The 22,835-nt window shown below is 43.8% G+C and overlaps 1 protein-coding gene across 4 annotated transcripts in view; it reads right to left on the bottom strand.

Moving 5' to 3' along the window:
* Positions 1-1,765: 1,765 nt before the first annotated feature.
* fgfr1a (fibroblast growth factor receptor 1a) overlaps positions 1,766-22,835 on the bottom strand; it is a 41,877-nt gene continuing 20,807 nt past the window's right edge. The window contains exons 3-18 of one of the 4 annotated variants that reach the window (XM_023978614.2): positions 17,394-17,642; positions 17,177-17,266; positions 16,361-16,533; positions 14,140-14,263; positions 12,812-13,002; positions 10,909-11,053; positions 8,967-9,163; positions 8,390-8,535; positions 8,139-8,260; positions 7,373-7,483; positions 6,179-6,405; positions 5,975-6,097; positions 5,786-5,856; positions 5,521-5,658; positions 5,220-5,325; positions 1,766-4,976 (exon numbers count right to left, since the gene is read on the bottom strand). In XM_023978614.2, the coding sequence (XP_023834382.1) occupies positions 4,800-4,976; positions 5,220-5,325; positions 5,521-5,658; positions 5,786-5,856; positions 5,975-6,097; positions 6,179-6,405; positions 7,373-7,483; positions 8,139-8,260; positions 8,390-8,535; positions 8,967-9,163; positions 10,909-11,053; positions 12,812-13,002; positions 14,140-14,263; positions 16,361-16,533; positions 17,177-17,266; positions 17,394-17,642 (2,390 nt within the window). In that variant the 3' untranslated portion in view covers positions 1,766-4,799. The remainder of the gene's footprint in view (positions 4,977-5,219; positions 5,326-5,520; positions 5,659-5,785; positions 5,857-5,974; positions 6,098-6,178; positions 6,406-7,372; positions 7,484-8,138; positions 8,261-8,389; positions 8,536-8,966; positions 9,164-10,908; positions 11,054-12,811; positions 13,003-14,139; positions 14,264-16,360; positions 16,534-17,176; positions 17,267-17,393; positions 17,643-22,835) is intronic. The other 3 variants (XM_070437026.1, XM_070437025.1, XM_023978618.2) reach the window with 3 other exon arrangements.

Raw genomic sequence — 22,835 nt, 5'->3', positions numbered from 1 at the left:
ACCTGCATTGTACCGCTCCCTTTTGTCCCCTTCTACCCCTCATGTGCATTGACAGCCCCCTGCACTTTCTCCTCCCTTGTTCCCATAAATAATCGGGCTCAATTGCGATGTGACAGCCAAAGGCGCACAACAACAGGCTGATGTCACCACTCCTCTCTCTGGTGGAGGCTTTAATAAGCAAGTACCCCCCGCCATCCTCACAAGCTCCACTTGCTATTGAAGGTGAATAATGATGTCTGATTGACAATGCATCACCTCTGTGGGGAGTCTGCAAGGTGAAGGGCAGGTCATCTGTCAGTCCTGACAGGGCACAAAGTGTGGACAATAATGGAGGATTTGTGTTGCTTGAAAAACAGACTTGGAGCCCAGGGTTGAATAAATCAGGACAACTTAAGTAAAAAATAAAATAAAGCAATTCATCTGAGTCCCTACAGCCATGGACAGGGTCAGTGTTAAAACACCAATAACTAATCCAGCACTCTGTGGAAACATTATGCATTTTAAATCAGGCATTTTCTTGAGGCTGAAGCATTCTGTTTTAAAATATAATTCCCAGACTTCAAATGAGGACTTTTTATTGACTGTTATTTCTTCACACTATGCTTGTTTTTCTCAGTCTCAAAGACTCAATAGCACATCCTAATGACAACGATGAACAAAAAGTGATGCTTGAAGACATCACCTAGCGTTGCCCGCTTCTAAAATAAACAGATATTGAACACTACGAGACGTTATTTAACACATTTATGTGCTCATAAATCAAAGCTGCACCCCAAGCAGGTACGGAGCTATTAGTAGCCCTGATCATCTCACTGTTGCTATACTGAACACTCACTAATTAACTTTGCCCCACCCAACTCTTCCTAGACCATCTGTCAGAAGTGATAATACCATCCATTTAATTGCACCTGCCGTCTTAGCAATGCATTAGCTGCCCATAAACCCACGTTACTGGGGTCCATTCTATTCCTATATGGAGCCCTTGATGGTCACCTCAGCCACAGCACACAGATGTACCTTTTATTAGTACGCGTTTCCAGGGATTAATACAATTCCTCCCAAAAACAACATTCAGGTGACATCATTGGCCTCTCAGATTCCAGGAAGGGAACAGAGGCGGTTTCTCATTTCCTGGTAAAGGACAGATGAGGCACTGTGTCCCTGGAAAGGCCTTTTCTCAAAACAGTGCCATTTGAAGCGTTCACTTCATCCCTCCTGCAGCAATTAGTCATTAGTTGACGTTACATATTTCAGTTCAAATACACAGGTCTGAAGGATAAAACAGCTCACACATGAATCAAAAACCTAACTCGTTCTTGCATCCTTACATATTTACCTTCAGCAATGATATACCGTAGGCACTAAAGGCTACTTCCATTGAACCCTGCAGTCAAAGCTAGCTCCTAACAGGGATCAGGAGCTGTCCCACTGTGCAGCGTTAGTTTAAGCCTGTTGCATGGAGACAGCAATCCAGGTGATGCATCAGGCCATAGCAGGAAGCCAGAAGCAGACATGGGTATCAGCGTCTGTGGGGGTTGATGGATGGCACTGGAGAGCCAGCCAAACCAAGCCATTTACACTGCAATAAATTAAATGTTTACGGCTGCCCACGGCTCTCTGTACTAGCGGACATTTCTTCTGGTGTCAGCAGCACATTATCATATTTAATCGCCCCCAGTAACCTGCACTAAATGGGTAGGAGATTGAAGTGGCCATCAGTCCATCTTTGTAAGTATGATTTACATCATAAACAACAAAATCAAGATATTTATGCACCTGTTTATTAAGTCCTTTCAAACTCTGAAAGCTTTATTGATTTGTTTTTTCGATAGCATTTTATTTAATGTAATTATTTTACGATGACATAAGTGCTCTGCAACCCTTTAACAGAAGATCCCTGAAAACAAAATGGACCTCCTGTTAAAACATGAAGAGGATAAGTTCATTACATGGCAGGCATGCACAATGAAAGTGCATGGTGTTATCTAAAGCATAGAATTCTGGTTCTTTTTAATAAGCATGGTTAACAACTAGAAATCTTTACAGTTGTGATCATACTTAAAATAAACGACAGATCATGAATGAGAAGAGGTACATAAAAGACTAAACCCTCACAAGCACACTCCCACAACGTACAAGTACACAAGCATACACTTCAGACATTAAACATATGTATGCACGCACAACTACAGCATGGATTTTACTAAAAGGAACATTGCTGGTGTCTCTGATCGACACCAACTGCAGACATTGAGCTAAGAATAACGCTGTATTGCAGGTTGTCATGAAAAAACATTTGGACCTGAAAAGATTGATAGAAAATACATGTTTCCACTAGTGGTTAAGCAGCCAATTGATTAATGGTATAAAAAAAGCAAAGCTGACAAATTTAGAAACAGCAAAAACTGGCCAAGTAATATTTAATACAATTTATAATTATTTTCATGTAGCAACTCCCCTTATGGACTATACTCAAAAATGGATCAAACATAAGCTTCCTTGTACAAAAAGAAAATAAAAAATATGGTAATAAAAATAAAGAGTGCTGTGTAAATATATATTCATATTTATAAATTTAACTGTATTTACAAGGAGATTGTAATATGAATGAAATAACTGACCACTGCACCAACATATACAAGGTATAGTGCCTTCAGAAAGTATTCACACCCCTTGACTTTTTCCACATTTAGTTGTGTTACAGTCTGAATTTAAAATAGATTAAATTGAGATTTTGTGTCACTGGCCTAAACACAATACCCCATAATGTCAAAGTTTAATTAAGTTTTTTGAAATTACAAAAAAAAATGAAAAGCTGACATGTTTTGAATCAATAAGTATTCAACCCCTTTGTTATGGCAAGCCTACAGTCTAGGAGTAAAATTTGCTTAATAAGTCATATAATAAGTTGCAATGTTAATAAGTTGCAAGTGTTTAACATGATTTTTTAAAATGTCTACCTCATCTCTGTACCCCACATACAGATTATTGTAAGGTCCCTCAGTCGAGCAGTGAATTTCAAACACAGATTCAACCACAAAGACCAGGGAGGTTTTCCAATGCCTTACAAAGGGCAACTATTGGTAGATGGCTAAAAATAAAAAAGCAGACATTGAATATCCCTTTGAGCATGGTGAACTTATTAATTACACTTTGGATGGTGTATCAATACACACAGTCACTACAAAGATACAGACGTCCTTCCTTACTCAGTTGCCGGAGAGGAAGGAAACCGCTCAGGGATTTCACCATGAGGCCAAAAGAGACTTTAAAACAGTTGCAGAGTTTAATGGCTGTGATAGGAGAAACTGAGGATCAATAACATTGCAGTTACTCCACAATACTAACCTAAATGACAGAGTGAAAAGAAGGAAGCCTGTACCTGGGGCGGCAGGTAGCCTAGTGGTTAGAGCGTTGGGCCAGTAACCGAAAGGTTGTTAGATCAAATCCCGGAGCTGATAAAGGTACAAATCTGTTGTTCTGCCCCTGAACAAGGCAGTTAACCCACTGTTCCTAGGCCGTCGTTGTAAATAAGAATGTTCTTAACTGACTTGCCTAGTTAAATAAAGGTTAAAAAAAAAATCAAAAACCGCAAAAAAATTGTCAAAGAATTTAACTTTATGTCCTGAATACAAAGTGTTATGTTTATGACAAATCCAACACATCATGGAGTACCACTCTTCATATTTTCAAGCACGGTGGTGGCTGCATCATGTTATGGGTATGCTTGTCATCGGCAAGGACTAGAGTTTTTTGGGGGGGATAAAAATAAACAGATAGAGCTAAGCACAGGCAAAATCCTAGAGGCAAATCTGGTTCAGTCTGCTTTCCAACAGACACTGGGAGACAAATTCACCTTTCAGCAGGACAATAATATAAAACACAAGGCCAAAAATACACTGGAGTTGCTTACCAAGATGACATGGAATGTTCCTGAGTGGCCTAGTTACAGTTTTGACTTAAATTGGCTTGAAAATCTATGACAAGACTTGAAAATGGCTGTCTAGGAATGGTCACAAAGAACTTCAGAGTTTGAAGAACTTAAAAAAATAAAATAATGGGCAGATATTTTACAATCCAGGAAAGACTAACAATTGGAATCGCTGCCAAGGGTGATTATAACATGTATTGACTCAGGAATATAAATACTTATCTAAATCAAGGTATGAGTGTTTTATTTTTCCATAAAATTTTTCTTCCACTTAGATATAAATATTTTGTATAGATCGTTGACAAAACATGATAATTCAATCCATTTAATCCCACTTTGTAACAACAACATTTTGAAAAGGTCAAGAGGTGTGAAAACTTTCTGAAGGCACTGTATGAATGTCCCTTGTTAATATATTCTCTGGATTTGGTCTTAAAAGCAATTTTTTATTTATTTATTATTGATGAACATTGGAAAAATACAACAGACATAATCCTAACTCAGATCCATCCAATTCATAATTCTTTCAGTTTAGTACGGTCTGTTATTCTTGTTCCATGGAATGCCCAAAGTGGAGAAATTAGTCTTTCCTTCTCCTGCACCGTTTGACACAAAAAGAAAGACAATCCCAGCAATACAAAGTGCTCCGAAAACATATCCACCTCAATCACGAGCCAAGAAACTGCTGCAGCCTTGAGTCCTTGATGCCCAACCGGTACATTTAAAAGTTTCAGAATTAAGCTTGTTCCACTCTCCACCAGTGTTTTGCCTAGTCTCTGGGAGGGTTGGGAGAGTTCATACCAGGCCAGCGGTGCAGAGAAAGAACGACAGTAAGAGGAATGTCAGGGTGTTTGAGGGGAGTGAGGTATCAGCGCTTCTTGAGGGCCACCCCGTTTGAATGGGGAGGGAACTTTGGCAGGCAGGGCTCCTCAGCTCCAGCATCGTGGGAGAAGACAGAGTCCTCGCCAGAGGAACAGGTGGAGCTGCGAGTGTCAGGGTAGCTGGGGGAATACTGGTCCAGAGGCACAGACAGCTCCAAGTACTCCTGCAAACACACACAGATGGGATTTATGAGAGAGGATTGGACACACTGGCCAGAACACAGTCATATATCCGTCTTTGGATATCATCCATTTCACACCCACATACAGACAAGTGGCTTAAATATCAAGTAAACACAACATTTTAACATTTAGCATTTGGTCCTGACAGTAATACAAGGATGTGAGTTTATCACCTTTGTTGACTGTGTGTGAACTGCTGAGGCGTGCTCAATGTAGAGACTCACCTGGTTGGACGTCATGGCCAGGGTGCGGTCCAGGTCTTCCACCAGCTGTTTGAACGTGGGCCGGTGAGAGGGAACGGCATGCCAGCAGTCCCTCATCATCATGTATCTGGGAGGGAGGAGGAGAAATGGAGAGAATAGAGAGGGAGAGTAAGAGAGCGAGAAAGAGTCCTAATTCTGCTGCTGGCTTGCCTGTCTTTTTTATTATCAGAGATCAATGTCTTTGCAGCAGCTGCATCCCTGTGCTCTGGGATAAACCCATAGCATCCATTCTAATGATAGAACGCTGAGGAAGGAGGCTTACAGTTCGTGAGTGCAGGTGGAGGGCTTGTCCATGCGGTGGCCCTCCTTCAGCAGCTTGAACAGCTCTTCTACAGGGACCCCCGGGTACGGCGAGCCCCCCAGGGTGAAGATCTCCCACAGCAGCACCCCGAAAGACCATCTGCAGATACAGAGGGACAGGACAAGCCCCATCAGTCAACACACAGGTCATATCATACAAGCCACGGGTATCTGGCCAACGTCTGCCCATTCCAAATATGGTAAATGTGTATTTCTTCCATACTCACACATCACTTTGGTGCGTGTATATCCGGTCAAATAGAGCTTCTGGGGCCATCCACTTGACTGGTAAACGACCCTATGGGTTAAATGCTAGTGTAAATTGGCAAATTGACACAGGAGATGGAATAAGGTCAGGGGAAGCAATTTTCACATTGATTGGCATGGCTGAGGTAGGTAATTAGTAGCATACTGACATTGGTGGTCTTCTTATAGTAATCAATATGGTGGATATCTCTGGCCAGGCCAAAATCTGCGATCTTCATCACGTTGTCCTCTGTCACCAGCACGTTGCGGGCAGCAAGGTCTCGGTGGATACACTGTACACAAACACACATAAGAACAAGGTCCAGGTGGCCTGGTACATTCACTGCATATTTACTGTGTACTCTATACTCAACTGTGCTGATGTAGGTAGAGTCGGATCCTGATGTTACCTTCTTAGACGACAGGTACTCCATGCCGCGGGCCACTTGGTAGGCACAGGACACCAGGTCTTTGATAGACATGTTCTCTATGGGCACCTGGTCAGGGTTGTAGCAGTACTCCATGCCTGGTGGACGCCGAGCTCTCAGGTACTCCCGGAGGTTTCCCTTGGATGCATACTCCACAATAACATAGAGAGGGCCTGGGGAGGGAGACAAGGGTCACTCCTCAACACCACTGGAGGACGTGACATTTGCTATACCTTTTATGTGACACCTAATGCAACAAGACAGACTGATAGGAGCACACCACCTTTACTGTCAGAGAACAGCATTTCCAGCGGTGAGGAGGGATGTCACTGAGCGGTGGAGGGGTCATGGTGAGAGAGTTAAGCTCTGAATTATAACCAACAGCTGTATCTTTCTCCTAACATGCCAATGAGTGCGAAGAGTAATGGTGTATTCTGGACAGCTATTTTGTGGTCAGGGAAAAACACCATTACAAATCAAGGCATTAAGAATTTACAAGCTGTAACTAAAGAACAAGAAAAAGAAACCAAATGTCTGTTAACACTTGTATGCCGTGTGAAGAAGAAAAAAATAATTCTCCATCACCATCTATAGTAAGTAAATTCAAAGACTTGAAAACATTTAGCCAAAGATGAAAGTTTGTATGTCAAACAGGTCTGGGTAATAAGGTGTGAAATGCTAACAGATTCCTACAATAACCTACTGGAACTTCTCAAGGGACCAGGTGGAACAAAGAGCAGCCTCCTGTGTTCTGCTACGTGATATTTAGAACAGAGAGCTCTCCAATGTTCACAGCAGGGTCAGAGAAGGCTAATGTTCCTCCCCAGCAGAACACAGCTCATGGTGCCAGGGCTTGTCAGTCAAGATTTGAAAGATATGGCAACCCTGGCAGCAGCTGTGGTCATCTCAAACTGAGAGCTCGGAAGTTGGTGTCAGAATCCCCTTACTCATACCATTACACACATTTCTGCATGCTGATATGATCATGCTGTGCTTTTTGTGGTCTTGTTAAACAACTGAACAATGCAAGGGTCTAAAAACACATTCCCAAAACACTCACTTTCCCCTCTCCAAAATGAAACATGTTTTCAGTCTTTCTGAATGAAGGATTTGAAGGGAGTGTGCCAGTGTGAGACCTACCATCCTGGGTACAGGCTCCCAGCAGGTTAATGATGTTCTTGTGCTTCCCAATGATCTTCATCATCTCCATCTCGGAGATCAGATCTGACAGGTCTTTCTCTGTAGCATCAGCTGAGGGGAGGGAAAAAATGAGAAAGAAATTAGACTCATTACAACAAATCACCCAACCCTGAACTCTATGATTGGCAAATAAAAAAGAGTTCTCATGTAAAACATCCCAGTTGTGTACAGTGCAAAGGACACTACTATGCAAAATGATTTCAAAGTGAATTTACATACCCTATTTAAAAATGTTTCAAAAGGCACCAACTGTAGGGAAAAGTCTACAGACACCACTAAGGTAACCAAGAGGAGAGTCTACTTTCAGAGGGACATGCAGGTAGGGGGAGGGGGAGATGAAGGCTGCACTCTCTGGGGGGAGGCACTTAAAAAGTACCAAGCAATAAATGGTTATTTTCCTACATCCCCACTCTTCACAGTTTTATGAACCCTGTCATATATCCAAACTCAGGGGTTCTCATAAATGTTTACTCTGGTCTCCCATTTGCACAGTGGCCAGGAGCCAGTGGCAGATGCCTCTTATGTCTGTGCATCACAGCACTAAGTAGAACTCTCCTCCCATCCTGTAATAGCAGTTGTGGTTTTCTGCTCAATTCTGTACTCCTTGCATTTGAAATAACTTCCCAACATGCAGTATCGGCAACCCAGCCATGTGCCTAAATCACAGGTTTGATATGGTTTATGAGAGAAAAAAGACTTGACTTACATTTGAGCATCTTGACGGCCACTTTGGTGATCCTGTTCGGCTTCTCTTTGTCCATCCCTAAAGCCTCTCCCATCACCACCTGGCCAAAGCAGCCTTCTCCCAGGGGCTTCCCAAGCACCAGTCTAAGTGGGACACAGGGATAGGAAAAAACAACAAATGTGAGATGATTGAAACAGACAGGCAATGTTTCCATTCAAAGGAGTGTGATGTTATGTCTGTATTTAATAGGTGTGTTCCAGTCATCTGTGTACCTGTCTCTGGGCAGCTCCCAGCGTGGGTCCTGGGGCAGCTCGTACTCAGACACCCCAGACAGCATAGGAGAGCCGCTGGACGAGAGGCGGGAGGGGCGCACCAACATCACCCCGGAGTGGAGGGAGGAGCTAGAGTCCACTGACACCTGTAATACAGAAGCCTGCCGTTACTCTCTCATAGTGGAGCCAGGGAAGGAACAACAGAGACAGGCAGACAGAAGTATATCCAGTGTGTGGACAGAAAATTATGTTAAACCTTCAAAATGTTACTTAAATAAGTCTGTAGACACAAAATGTAACAACTAAAACTACTTGAATCCCAGTGGAAGCAGATAGCAGGATGAGATTAACACCTGCTCTCTACGCATACCAACCTGACTTACCTCATGGGCTCTTTGAGGAACCAGAAGCTCGAGGAATTAAGGGTTTTTATTTTCACAAGATAATGAACACTTCCATTTGATAAGAATAAGTGATAGGAATACGTAAAAAAAATATTAAGATACGATAAAGATTAAACTAAATGGGATGAGAAAGCAGAAAATGTATAAAGATGTCAAACCCCCTATCTACTTTCTGTTACCTGTCTGCGCAGAGGGATGCTTTTAGCCAGCTTGTGGACAGCCAGCTGACTGTTGAAGTCACTTTTCTTGGACGAGGTGCGCATCTTGATGATGATGGCCACGGCCACCATGACAGCAATGAGGAAGAAGCCCACGCAGTAGATCAGCACTTCCAGGTAGGTTTGGTTGGGTGGTGGGGAGCGTGGGACTGCTGGATGAGGGCAACGCGATGGGGGACAATAGGTCAGCCACACAGGGTCAAATCACACAACAGAGGTCCATGCATTCTCAAATAACAATCTCACTTTCACAACAGGCATGTAACAAAAACACTGAACACAAACACACACAAACACCACAATGATACATTCACTAACACCACTCAGCTGACATGTACAGAAAAACAGAGCCCTTAACACCACTGGCATAGAGAGCGGAGCACAAACTCCTATTGTGGCACCATAATCACTTCTTTCAGGCATAGGGTTTCACTCCACATTCTTTGCCAGTTTGACCAGCAGCCATATTCTCTAGTGGCAGAGAACGGCCAAGTCCTCTTGAGCTGGGACAAACCCAAATAATACAGAGCCTTGTGCAAACTGATGAGCATTAACACGGATGTACATTAAGTTCAATCTTAGCTTCCTAAAACCATATACATTTTTTTTTTTTTATATTTATTTGTGTGTGCAAAGGCTCGGTTATTCAGGACAACGCGTGTTAACATCAGACAAAAACCATGCCACTCCACACTAATACACATTTTTCAAACATACTACTCATTCATAAATGTTGTAATATATATATGTTATAAATAGAATGTGTTCAGTAGTTTAACTTAAGCTAATTATTTATTTAAAGTAAATGTCCCATTCTGACTTCCTTAGAGCACATAAAATGGTGGTTCTGCATAAAAGCCCAGTTTGGTTTTAAAATGGCGGCTTGTGTGGCGATTGTTGGTACAAACAATTGTCATTATGATTCCCTTGTAATTTAGACATTACAAAATTTGACATTGTCTCTCGCTATGAGGATCAAAACTACCTACGTACTGAAGACACAAAAGATAAAATGTTTAATCTAAATATCTCCAAAATTTTACAATATGGTTTAAAATTAACATTTTGGATGTTTCTTTTTTACCTCGCTTTCCGAAAAACACCAGAATGACACAAACACCAGCAACACAAGTGAGGTGTTCTTGTGTCTTGAGGCTGAATGACAAGCAGCTTGATAATTGGACAAATGCCTATTCCAACCCAGAGGAATGAGCCGTCCACTACAGTGAGCCAATTATCAAAGCTAGCCTTAAGAGCAGGCTTCGTCCTCACAGCAGGAAATGACATCAGGGATATATGTCATTTGTAGTGCTTGTCAGAAAACATCAGCCTCACACAGAATCAAATGTAAACACCAAATTGAAACCAGAATGGGAGAGACAAGTTGGAGTGAAACACCAACAGTACTGCCAAACAACCCCTTCTGAATGGAAAACTTCATCTTAAGGCAGTCAAGTGGAAGTGCATTGCAAAGTTACCCGTTAACCATTTGAAACAATGTGGAAAGCTGACAAATGATTTTTTTGAAATTGGCAGAGGAAATGGTCATTTAGTTATTTTTATTTTGAGGGTATGAAACACCTAAACTTTCTGATTCAGGGGTTGTCAGTTGAGGTATGGGTCAGATGGGTTGTTTGGCATTCTGTGATTTCTGGGAATCATTTCTCAACATGGACCATACCGTCCCATCCAGAAAGGTTGGATGGGCATGGAACCATGCTGACAGGGGAAGGGAGAAGGTTAGTATCACAACTTGGCCTGGCTTCCACACACATCCACATTGCTCACTGAAGTAGGGTCTACAGAGACCATATTCAGATAAATGTGGGCAGTGGATGCACAAGCCATAGTGGAGAGGAGGGAGGGGAAGGAGATCAGAGGAGAGAACCATTGATACCTTTAAAAACGATCAACCATGCAGAGTGATGAGAGAACCCGATAGAATTGCCCGCCAAGCAGGTATACTCCCCAGCATCATCAAAAGACACATTCCTCAGTTGGAGGATTTCCATTTCCTTGTCCGTGGTGTTAAGGCCAGCAGTCTAGAAAAGAACAATGGAAGCAGACCCGACAAGAGGCCCAGAGGAAAAATGGAGGCATGAGTAAAAGATTCTGAAAGGGAAAGACTTCTGGTAGAGGAGGGGACAGGACAGAGGGTGGGTGGGGTGTTCATACTCCCCTCTCAGTCCAACACCATCCCCCCAAGAGTAAAAACCCGTATCGGCCCTCCAGTCAGTTAGTGGAGGAGCTAGTTAGGTAGAGACCACACCGCAGCACTGAACCCTTCACTGGACCATCACCATTTGAGAAGGAGCAGGGACGGACATCCCATACCCTAAAGACTCATCTCTGCATGCAAGAGATGGGCTACATGGAAAACCCCTCAGCAGAGCACACACACTCACTCTCAAGGCCACACACACACACTTCACCATACAACAAATCCATGAGACAAACAGCAGGAGCTCAGTGAAAGACGGAAAGGCTGAGTAAGACAGCTGAAAAGTAGGGGGGGACAAGGCAGTAATAAGAGAGAGGCAGTCAGAGATCTGAGCAGAAGACTTTGAAGGGCGAGGGAGTGAAAGTAACAGCAGTGGATGGCAGGAGAGGCCCTTATTAGGAGGGCACGGGAGAGGCATGGGGCAGGAAAGAGAAAGCAGTCCAACATAAAGCAAGACTAAACACATTCAACCGCTCTGCTGGGAATTTTCCATAGTGTAATTTACAGTCAGGAGCACTGAGGCGGGATAGAAGGAGGGAGGGAGCGAGGGAGGAGAGAAACAGCTGAGGTCATCCCTAAACAAGTCCCTAGGTCTCCAGGTGGCCCTAGCAGCCCCTGGCTGAGGATCTCTCTATGTGCTGCTGCTGCGTGGGGCGGTTACCTTGGGCCTCATGCCTGATGACGGTCAGCCAGGCTGACTGATTGGCCTCGCCTATATAATTGGACACTTTACATATATACTCCCCGCTCTCCTCCTCAGTGACATTGTAGAGGGTCAACACCTGAGTGTCCGAGCTATTGACCCCAGAGTGCTGNTTGGACACTTTACATATATACTCCCCGCTCTCCTCCTCAGTGACATTGTAGAGGGTCAACACCTGAGTGTCCGAGCTATTGACCCCAGAGTGCTGGAAACAAAAACATGTCATGTGCAACAACAAATCAAGATGAGGTTGTAACAAATGTCTCTGTTGAATGAGATCACAATCATTTGTTAGCATTGACTTTCCCCTCTCAAGCATAGACTTTTACAAGGCACAGAAAACTACTTATATAGAGGGATAAAATGTACATTTTAGTCATTTAGCCGACACTCTTATCATGAGTGACTTACAGAAGCAATTAAGGTTAAGTGCCTTGCTTAAGGGTACGCCGACAGATTTTTCACTAAGTCGGCTTGGGGATTGGAACCATCGACCTTTTGGTTACTGGTCCAACGCTCTTAACTGCTAGGCTACCTACCTGCCATATCCTCGAAGAGGGATACTATTTGCCATCCTTTGCCAGACAGTCTTGAAGGGTTATAATAGACATGATGCAACAGGAAATGAAAATGATACAAACTACTCAACAAAGACATGCGCTTAAGACTGTACTACACCATTTCATTGAAATCTAATACGGTTTGGCTGTATTACTACACAGTTGTATGTCTGCATTCCCCCAACCATAACATGGGGTGTCATCTTTTACTTAATGGAGGTTCACATTTAGTTCCTGACTGAACAGAACAAACGCAGCTATGTTGTGTCCTGTGTAGACTGGTGGTGGACCCAGTCAGTGCGCTGCGAGCCCCTACCTTGAGGACGCGGACGTAGGGTAAGCCATCAGGGCCTACGCGACTCCCATTGACCTCGATGTGCTTCAGCCACTGGATGTGAGGCTGGGGGTCGCTGAACACCTTACACTCAAACGCTACATCACTGCCCACCACCGCAGTGAGATTGGCTGGCAGTCCGGCCTGCAGGATGGGTCTGTGTGGGGAACGCTCTGCAACGGATACACACAGACGCATGACAATCACATTAAAATACGAACATTAATAACAAAAAAAAGACACACAGCGATCACATACAAAGACACCTTAAATCACATACGAAGATACGTCAAAGACATAGTCGTGGAGAATCCTAGCGGTCAGCGCAACAGAAATATCTTGGTAAAAACCACCATGGATTATCATTGGAAAACAACAGCAAATGATTAGGCTATGTTTCTAGTTCATTCCAGTAATGAATAAGCATTGAGGCATGGCTGATCTGGGAAAGTAAAATACAACAGGAGGAGGACAGCTCTGTCAGTCTGGCCTTGGTAGAGGTTGATCTCAGGCCAGGTTACAAGGTTACCCAGATCTCATGTCCTTTCACTACTTACAGACGGTAATTTCACAGCCAGGGAAATAGCAGTTCCCCCAACTACTCTGCCGCCTGTATAATTGCTGCCATTTTTCCCAAATTACTGGAAACACAAGCTTGCAGACAAGTTTCGAGCCATTGCACTGAGAGAGAAATGTTCTCCGGGTGCCATTTTGATGACTGATAACTTGCCAAACCATACTAATGAGCCCAGCATCTGGCAGGGAAACAAAATGTTCAGGCTTCATTTGCTTTCCTGATACAGAGATGAGTGTGGCGCTTTGCACACATTTTGTAGAATTACTCTGTCTGCAAAATGATCTCACAGTTGACCGAGGTTGGGGAGTGAAGTCACGCCAACACAGGCCCTGGCCGCAAATATCCCAGGAGACACCACTGTCTGTGGAGGTGGAGCTTTGATTTATAGAACCAATGGAGCATGAGTAAGTCACAGGGCAGGTCCAGGATGAAATAATAATTTCACCTTTTCAGACAGCTTCATTGGCAGGGCCACAACGTAAACAAGGTTAATAAAAAAAAATGCTAATTTGACAACAGTTCAGACCATATGACTCTCTCCTTGGAAAAAGGGCACACCATTACTTTGATTACTAGGGCCTAGTGTTGTAAACCATTAGCGATATTGAACCAACAACACACTTAAGCTACATAAATATCCAATTGATGATTAAACCAGGTGAATGGATTAGCAAATTAATGGATTAGCAAGGAATTTCCCCGATAAAATGCCCCGGTGAGGAAAGAGACTTACCAACAACATCCAGCTGGTAAGTGTGGTTGATGCTTCCGTGTTTGTTTTCCACTACACAGGTGTAGTTCCCCTTGTCAGATGGCACCACAGACTCCATGATGATGGTCCACATGTGTTCTCGAACCTACAAATTGGAGAAGAGAAAGGTAAAATATTTAGTCAGAGGAGGAAGTATGGAATGCACTTCCAGATGACAGCTGGTCCAACCAAAGCACTAAGACTTAAATAGATCCCCAAAGCCCCATACTTTCACAAAACTTCCTATAACACCTACTATAAAACACTTTAGTGAGACACTTGTGTCTAGATTATAAAAAAGATGGTCAAGCCAGCCTGATACAACACTATTCATTCATAAGTTCATTTCTGGAATTATTATTTTCTTTGACATTGGGGTGTACATAACCTCTCAAGAGCACATTTAATTTGTCATGATGCTAGTTAGTTATTTGTACAAAAATTGGGAAATATTTACGAGTTCAATGATGTGTAATGAAATGCAGATCAAACCATTTTATTTTAACATCCATGGGAAGGAGGAACTTGCTATCAGGAGACTATTTCCCATGTCATATAAAACTATATTGTGCTCCATTGCTTGAGACACAGTACATTAATGCACTCTTGGAAACATATTGGAGCGGGGAAAGGGTTTTCTTAGTGGTTACATGACTTGTCACAACCTGCTCCGGGAAAAACTGTAGTTGACATTGACCAGGTTACATCCTATGCACATCTAAGGCTAAATCCTGTTCTCTATATTCCAAGTTATTATTTTTCTTCCATATAATCTGACCAAGACCGGCAGTGTGTGATTAAACTAACAAACCTCTCAGGCAATGGCAACATCAAACATTCGTACACAGAGCCTGCGTTAAGGTTTCCCTCATTTAGCTTAAATGCGCTGGGGTTCCACAGCTGCTTTTGGCCAGATGTGTTGTGCTTGGGTTAATACATGTGGTCTGTGTTATTCCCCCTGCCTGCCTGCCCTCTCCATACATTAAGACTATATAAACAATGGAGCTGTGGTTATAAAACCAAAGCGCGCGGGGGGGGGGGGGTTGGCGAGCCTCGTTCATAGACGTCCCCAGCTGCCCATCTAGACCTTTGCACCTTGACTGAAAAAACAGCAGCCAGATGGTAAAGTGTGCTGCGTGGCCCGGTAGGGCCGAGCTCGGCTGGGGGAGAGAAGGCAGCTGAAAGGAAACTCTTTNATGTACTGGGGTTCTACAGCTGCTTCTGGCCAGATGTGTTGTGCTTGGGATAATACATGTGGTCTGTATTATTTCCTCCTGCCGTCTCCATACATTAAGACTATATGAACAATGCAGCCGTGGTCATAAAACCAAAGCACGGGGTGGTTGGCGAGCCCCGTTCATAGACATCCCCAGCCTCCCATCTAGACCTTGACTGAAAAAACAGCAGCCAGATGGTAAAGCTGGGCGGGGGAGAGAAGGCATGGAGCTGATAGGAAACTCCTTAATGTGTCCCAGCTGGGGGGGCCTGCCGAGGACAAGGCTGGACAACACCTTGATGGGAAGAGCAGATGCACAGGACCCTAGACTCCTACAACATCCCAGCACATCCTACATGAGCCTGTCGCAAGCCAACACACAATCGTCCACACCACGGCACGGATATGGTCAACTTTAAAAGCCAAGCGCACAGTATACACATGCTATCTGCACCAGGGAAAAGAAAAGGAAACAGACTCATCACTACCACACCCAATATTGTGAAATGTTTACCCCGTCTCACTTCCTCTGTGACAGTGAGCTGTCCTGCTCCCCAGCACTGATGGGGGAGATCTGCAGGATTTATTCCGTCTCCACATTATAAACAAATTTCCTTTGAGAAGTTGGTTTTGCTATACGCAGAGAAATCTGGACTGAAAACAAATGCTGTAAACACCAGATACCCAGATATGTTAAATGAGGACAGCCAGGCGTATTCTGCCTCCCGGGCTAAAATTGCCATCCTCGAGGCATGCTTTTTTGTGGCACAATCATCCCGTTGTGGCATTGGATTTCACTTTGCATTGTTCCCTAGTCAGGTGCGACATGGCTCTAATGCTGGGGGTGGGGGTTGGTGATTTAACAGTGACGGGATCACCATCACACCTGCACTCATGTTCAGGGAGTTTGGGGATATTCAATTAGGATAATACAGTATGGTCTCTAGCCATCCAGTACCAAGGGGTGAATACAGGGAGGGGGTTTACCTTGAAGCCCCCGATGCGCTGATCCCTCTTGAATTCCTTGCTGTTCTTGAACCACTTGAGTGTTGGGGTGGGGTTTCCACTGGCCTGGCAGCGGAACTTGACCGTCTTACTGGCTGGGACAGCATGCAGCTTTTTCTCCATCTTCTCGGGCTGAGCCCACTGAGGGGCCATTGCTGAGGAACAATGGGGAGAAAGAGAGAACACTTAAACACCTATTCTGACAGAAGAATTGACAACAATTGTGTGTGCAGGTAGTTTCCATCTGGCTTAGGAGAGTTCTATACAACGATCCACAAAAACAGTACAAGTCAAGTGACAATTTCCAGTTTTGCTTAAAAACATACAAAACTCCAGTATAGGATTGCCTAGTCTCTTGGGGCCCAAGGTCGTCGTCAGGGGTGCCCGCCACGCTAGCTGCTTACTTCCCTGTGGGCACATGGCGTTCACCAGACGGCAGTAGCCAGCTGACCACGCCTGACTGGCTTTATAACGCTGCGTAGACAAACAGTAATCAGGGGACGTCTGGAATGTACTGAGTTTAGTCACTAGTGTGACATTCCTTACTCAAGTGTAAACAGCAGTGTGGGGTGCTACTGGCCCTCTGAATCACAACTGTGAACAAATCACTCTTATATGACCAGCAAATGCCTAATAGGTGAATCACATATGAAATGTAACAGGAAATAACCTAATTAGTCAGGGCTGTCATGTTAAGTTCAGGGCATTAACCTCAACAGGAGCAGAATCGGGTCCAAGCCCAGTCCTGGTCTACCATTCCAGTGACAGGTGGTAGGACTAGGAGGATCAGACACTTACGTAAAAGCTTTTGACTGCTAGACATCTTTGCCTCCTCTGAGGAAGACTCATCCTCCTCGTCTTCATCTTCAGAGGATGCCAAGATATCAACTGGTGAATAGGCAGATAGGACAATACATGTCATTTGACCTGGGCTTAGCTGCATTACCACATACCTTGAATTGTTTCTCTCTACAGGACCAGTGATTTGAGCCCTCAGTGGTAGCTTTGACCTTACCTGTGACATTGACAGAGAAGTAAGAGCTGTGGTTGCCAAAGGTGACGCAGGTGTACAGGCCCGAGTCAGCCGGCTCCACCCCCTCAATCTCCAGCTGACCGTCTCGTAAGCGTGTGTGCTCCCCGTCCACCACCACTGCATGGTTCTTGGTCCAATTGACTGACTCGGTTTTACAGCTCAGCTCTAGTCGGTCCCCAGGGTAAAGGGTGTAGCGCTCTGCTTGGATTTCCACAGATGGCACAGGGTTGACTAGGGTACAAACAGGGAAAGGTGTGAGGGCCTGATCACCGACAACGATAAGACTATAGGGAGGAGGTCAGAGACCTGGCAGTATGTTGCCTGGACAACAACCTCTCCCTCAATCTTGTTAAGACAAGACAAAGGAGCGGATTGTGGACTACAGAAAACCGAGGGCAGAGCACACCCCCATTCACATTAACGGGGCTGTAGCTGAGTGGGTTGAGAGCTTCCAGTTCCTCGGTGTCCACATCACTAAGGACCTATCATGGTCCAAACACACCAACACAGTCGTGAAGAGGGCACGTCAACAGCTCTTCTCCCTCAGGAGGCTGAAAAGATTTGGAATGGGCCCTCAGATCATCAAAATGTTCTACAGCTGCACCGTCGAGAGCATCTTGACTGGCTGCATCACCGCTTGGTATGGCAAGCTACAGAGGGTAGTGCATACAGCCCAGTACATCACTGGGGCAGAGCTCCCTGCCATACAGGATCTCTATACCAGGCAGTATCAGAGGAAGGCCCAAACATTTTTCAAAGACTCCAGCCACCCAAGCCATACTGTTCTCTCTGCTACCGCATGGCAAGCGGTACCAGTGCACCAAATCTGGACCCAACAGGACCCTGAACAGTTTCTAATCCCAAGCCATAAAACTGCTAAACAAGACTGCTAAATATCTAATAAACGGCTACCCGGACTACCTGCATTGACCTTTTTTTTCACCGACTATGCACACACACACACACTGCTGCTACTGTCTATTATCTATCCTGTTGCCTAGTCACTTTACCCCTACCTACATGTACAGTACATAGCTACCTCAACAACCTTGTACCTCTGCACATCAACTCAGTACTGGTACTCCTTGTGTATATAGCCATGTTGTTATTTTCTACTCCTTGTACATAGCCATGTTGTTATTTTCTACTTCCTGTATATAGCCATGTTGTTATTTTCTACTCCTTGTACATAGCCATGTTGTTATTTTCTACTCCTTGTACATAGCCATGTTGTTATCTTCTACTTCCTGTATATAGCCATGTTGTTATTTTCTACTTCCTGTATATAGCCATGCTATTGTTATTCAGTATGTATTTATTCCTCGTGTCACTATTTTTATCTTATCTTTAACCCTACATTGTTGGAAAAGGACCAGTAAGTAAGCATTTCACTGTTAGTCTACACCGATTGTTGTCCTACACCTACAAAGCATGTGACAAATAAAATTAGATTTTGAGGGCTGAGTACCTTCCAGTACAATAGTATACATAAAAAAATGCAGGCAAGGTCCAACTAACACAATAGCTTAATCACTGGGCAAATAGTAAAACCACAGACAGACTCAATTGTTCATATGATACTGGGAGATGCATATCAACATTTATTTAATAATATACAGCAGGAGACAGCATATAGTATCCACAACAACCAGTCTTGAGGAAATGTATTGAAGAAAAAAAGTGCATAAATCAAAAGTGCATATAACTCAACCTAAAATCTGCAACATGTCTGACATTCGGTAAATGTCCAAAAAGCTCATATACTGTGATGCAACCATTAGTCTAAATGTTGTGCCCAGCTACATGAGAAAGGAATGACAAAGACAAGGGAGCCGCTCTCTCCTCGATGTCCCTGAAAGAACCATCGTCCACATTCACGGGCAGCTTATTGAATCTAGGCTCTTGTTTGCGTTTGCAGAGCTGAAAATCGAGCTACAGCCTCTTACCTTCTTCACCCAATCCCTGCCTATCCTCTGCCTTAAATTAAATCGCACCCTGAATTAGTCAAGGGCCAAATTGTGAGGCTGGCAAGGAGCTCCTCGGGAGAGGAAGGTGGAATTAGATTTGAGGAATGGGGAGGGTGACGGCGACACAGAGCTAGACACCTGAGCCCCTTTTTTCTACGACTACATAGTAGACCAGGGGGAGGGGGTAACCCAATTATGTTGACACATTGTCCATCACAACGGTGTTGTCTGTCTGGTTACAAAAGCACACAGCGTCACAAGCTAAACTTGCCTGGGAGTCTTGCTCTTTATGGGGAAATTTGTTGAGTAGACACTGGAAAAGCATTAGAGGACAATGTGGTCTGAATCCTAGCTATAGGCTGCGGACTGGGCTATACAGTGAAAAAGCCATCTTTGCCATTTCCAGATGGTAATGTCTGTCACAAACACTGTGGCCCAAATACATGTTCTGCATCCTTTGCCATTCTCATTGCTCCTCTGTCACAACTATCTGTGCATCTCACGTACTTATATCCCCCTATATCCTTGATGGATTAAAATCCATACATTCCAACAATTATGATTCCACGAACGTGGAATCCCAAATGCTTCTAGACATAATCTAAAGATCGCTTAGTTATGAACAGATAACCTAAAGATTGATGTTAAGAAAAGTTAGTGGTGTTGAATCTACTCTCTTCCTGGGTCCAAAGAAGACAGATTCTTGGTGCGTTCATAATGAAGTGAAGACTGAACATACAGCACACTGCTACATGTAACATATACTAGGCTCTTCCTCCAACACAGGGAGCACACCCATATACCATACCCTCAGGACAACGTTAGCAAACCTGATCACAGTAATCCCTCCATCTCAACAAAGGCCTCTCAACAATAAAGGGGGAGAGAGAAAGAGCGTGTGCACAAGAGAATGAGGGAGAGAGAGAGAGAGCGAGTTAGGGCCTGCAGTGGCAAGTTCTAGTGCCAGTTGCCATGGTGACACTCAGTTGGGCCTAGTAAAGGTATTTCCTGGATCACATATGTCTGACAGGCCCTTAATCCCAGCAGGAAAAGGGGCCAGGGGGTAGGATCAACTTTCTCCTCAAAAACAAAACCAAAGGGAAGGGGGGGACGGGAAGCCCAGAACTATCCAATTGAGACTTGGGCTAAAACGTTAAGGGCTCCACCATGCTCTGTGTGGGGCCATGATCATGCTTGTTTTTCTCCTCCTCGTCCTAAACCTGATAAGGCTATGTCAACATTAGTTATTAATCTAGCTGCAGACGCCCCATAAATATCCCATGAAAGATGTACAAAATGTACTTGTCACTGTTGTGGAGCAAAGTCAATCCGGTTTCATGATTACAGCTGGGAACAGCAACCAAGTACAACATTGTCATCACTATTGAGGAGCAGACATACCTTGCATACATAATAACCAGATTTTTTCTTTCTTCCAAATGGGAGAATCAAGTGGGAAGCGCACATGCTGTAAGGACATTGAGTCAATGTCTAATTGAGGTCTGTCTAGTTTATGTATTTAGAAAGAAAGAGTCATATTAACTAATACTGTGAGTCACAGTATTTTCACAAACAGTCATTCCATCATTATTTCCATTCAGTAAGCGGTATCTGTGTGTAACTCAGAATATAAAAAGGTGAACAGACAGCTAGCCCATTAGGAAATTGTGGCTCCGTTAATCCTTCTGCATCAGTGATTGGATTAGAGACCATATTTTCAGAAAGCATCCCAGCTGGAATATTCCTGCTTGCATACTTTCTTCAACTATTTGGAAAAATTGATTGACATTCCTGAAAATCAACTTAATTACACAAAATCATGAAAGGTATTTTGACCGAGAAGTAAGCATGCAAGACAGGGTTTGAACAAAAAAAAAGTAAATGAGTCTATGAGCGCAGGACTGAATCCAAAAACGGAACATATAGGCGGCAGTCTATAGAACCTGTGCTGGCTTCCAGATAGGAAGCAATATGCCATGTGAATGACTGTTGGGATTTCCTGCCGGAGTGTAATAGCAGACAGGAATAGCAGGAAGTGAGAACAACACAGGGTCTATTAGCAAACCCAAAAGTTTACATTAATGGGATAACCTTTGCTTAAAGTTTTTCAATGGCCAACATTTCCATCTGAACCCCTGATGTCTACTTCATTAGCACCATAACATCCCTGATGTTCAGCAGGTATAGTGCCGTTAACCCCGCTCTCTGTATACAGTGCCGTTAACCCCGCTCTCTGTATACAGTGCCGTTAACCCCGCTCTCTGTATACAATGCCTTAGCCCCGCTCTCTGTATACAGTGCCGTTAGCCCCCTCTCTGTATACAGTGCCGTTAGCCCCGCTCTCTGTATACAGTGCCTTTAACCCCGCTGTCTGTATACAGTGCGTTAACCCCGCTGTCTGTATACAGTGCCGTTAGCCCCGCTCTCTGTATACAGTTCCGTTAGCCCGTTCTCTGTATACAGTTGCCGTTAGCCCCGCTCTCTGTATACAGTGCCTTTAACCCCGCTTCTCTGTATACAGTGCCGTTAACCCCGCTCTCTGTATACAGTGCCGTTAACCCGCTCTCTGTATTACAGTGCCGTTAAACCCCGCTCTCTGTATACAGTGCCTTTAACCCCGCTCTCTGTATACAGTGCCTTTAACCCCCGCTCTCTGTATTACAGCCTTAACCCTGCTCTCTGTATACAGTGCTTTAACCCCGCTTCTGTATACAGTGCCTTTAGCCCCGCTTCTGTACAGGCCTTAACCCCGCTCTCTGTATACAGTGCCTTTAACCCCGCTCTCTGTATACAGTGCTTTAACCCCGCTCTCTGTTATACAGTGCCTTTAACCCCGCTCTCTGTATACAGTGCCTTTAACCTCTCTCTCTGTATACAGTGCCTTCAGAAAGTATTCACACCACTTTACTTTTTCCACATTTTGTTGTGTTAAAGCCTGAATTTAAAAGGAGCTAATTGAGGTTGTGTCACTGGCCTACACACAATACCCCATAATGTCTAAGTGGAATTATGTTTAGACTTTTTTACAAATTAATAAAAAATGAAAAGCTGGAATGTCTTGAGTCAATAATTATAACCCTGTTTAATGGCAAGCATAAATAAGTTCAGAAGTAAAATGTGCTTATCGAGTCGCATAATAAGTTACATGGACTCACTATGTGCAATAATAGTGTTTAACATGATTTTGAATGACTACCTCATCTCTGTACCCGACACATACAGATAATTGTAAGGTCCTTCAGTCGAGCAGTGAATTTCAAACAGATTCAACCACAAAGACCTGGGAAGTTTTCCAATGTCTCGCAAAGAAGGCACCTATTGTAGATGTGTAAAAACAACAAAATGGTGTATCAATACACCCAGCGCTAAAAGATACAGTGGGAGAACAAGTATTGATACACTGCCGATTTTGCAGGTTTTCCTACTTACAAAGCATGTAGAGGTCTGTAATTTTTCA

The sequence above is a fragment of the Salvelinus sp. IW2-2015 genome, linkage group LG33, assembly GCF_002910315.2.
Source record: "Salvelinus sp. IW2-2015 linkage group LG33, ASM291031v2, whole genome shotgun sequence".
Taxonomy (NCBI): Eukaryota; Metazoa; Chordata; class Actinopteri; order Salmoniformes; family Salmonidae; genus Salvelinus; species Salvelinus sp. IW2-2015.
Note: the sequence above shows the minus strand (reverse complement) of the source record. Positions and strands in the feature narration are given on the sequence as shown.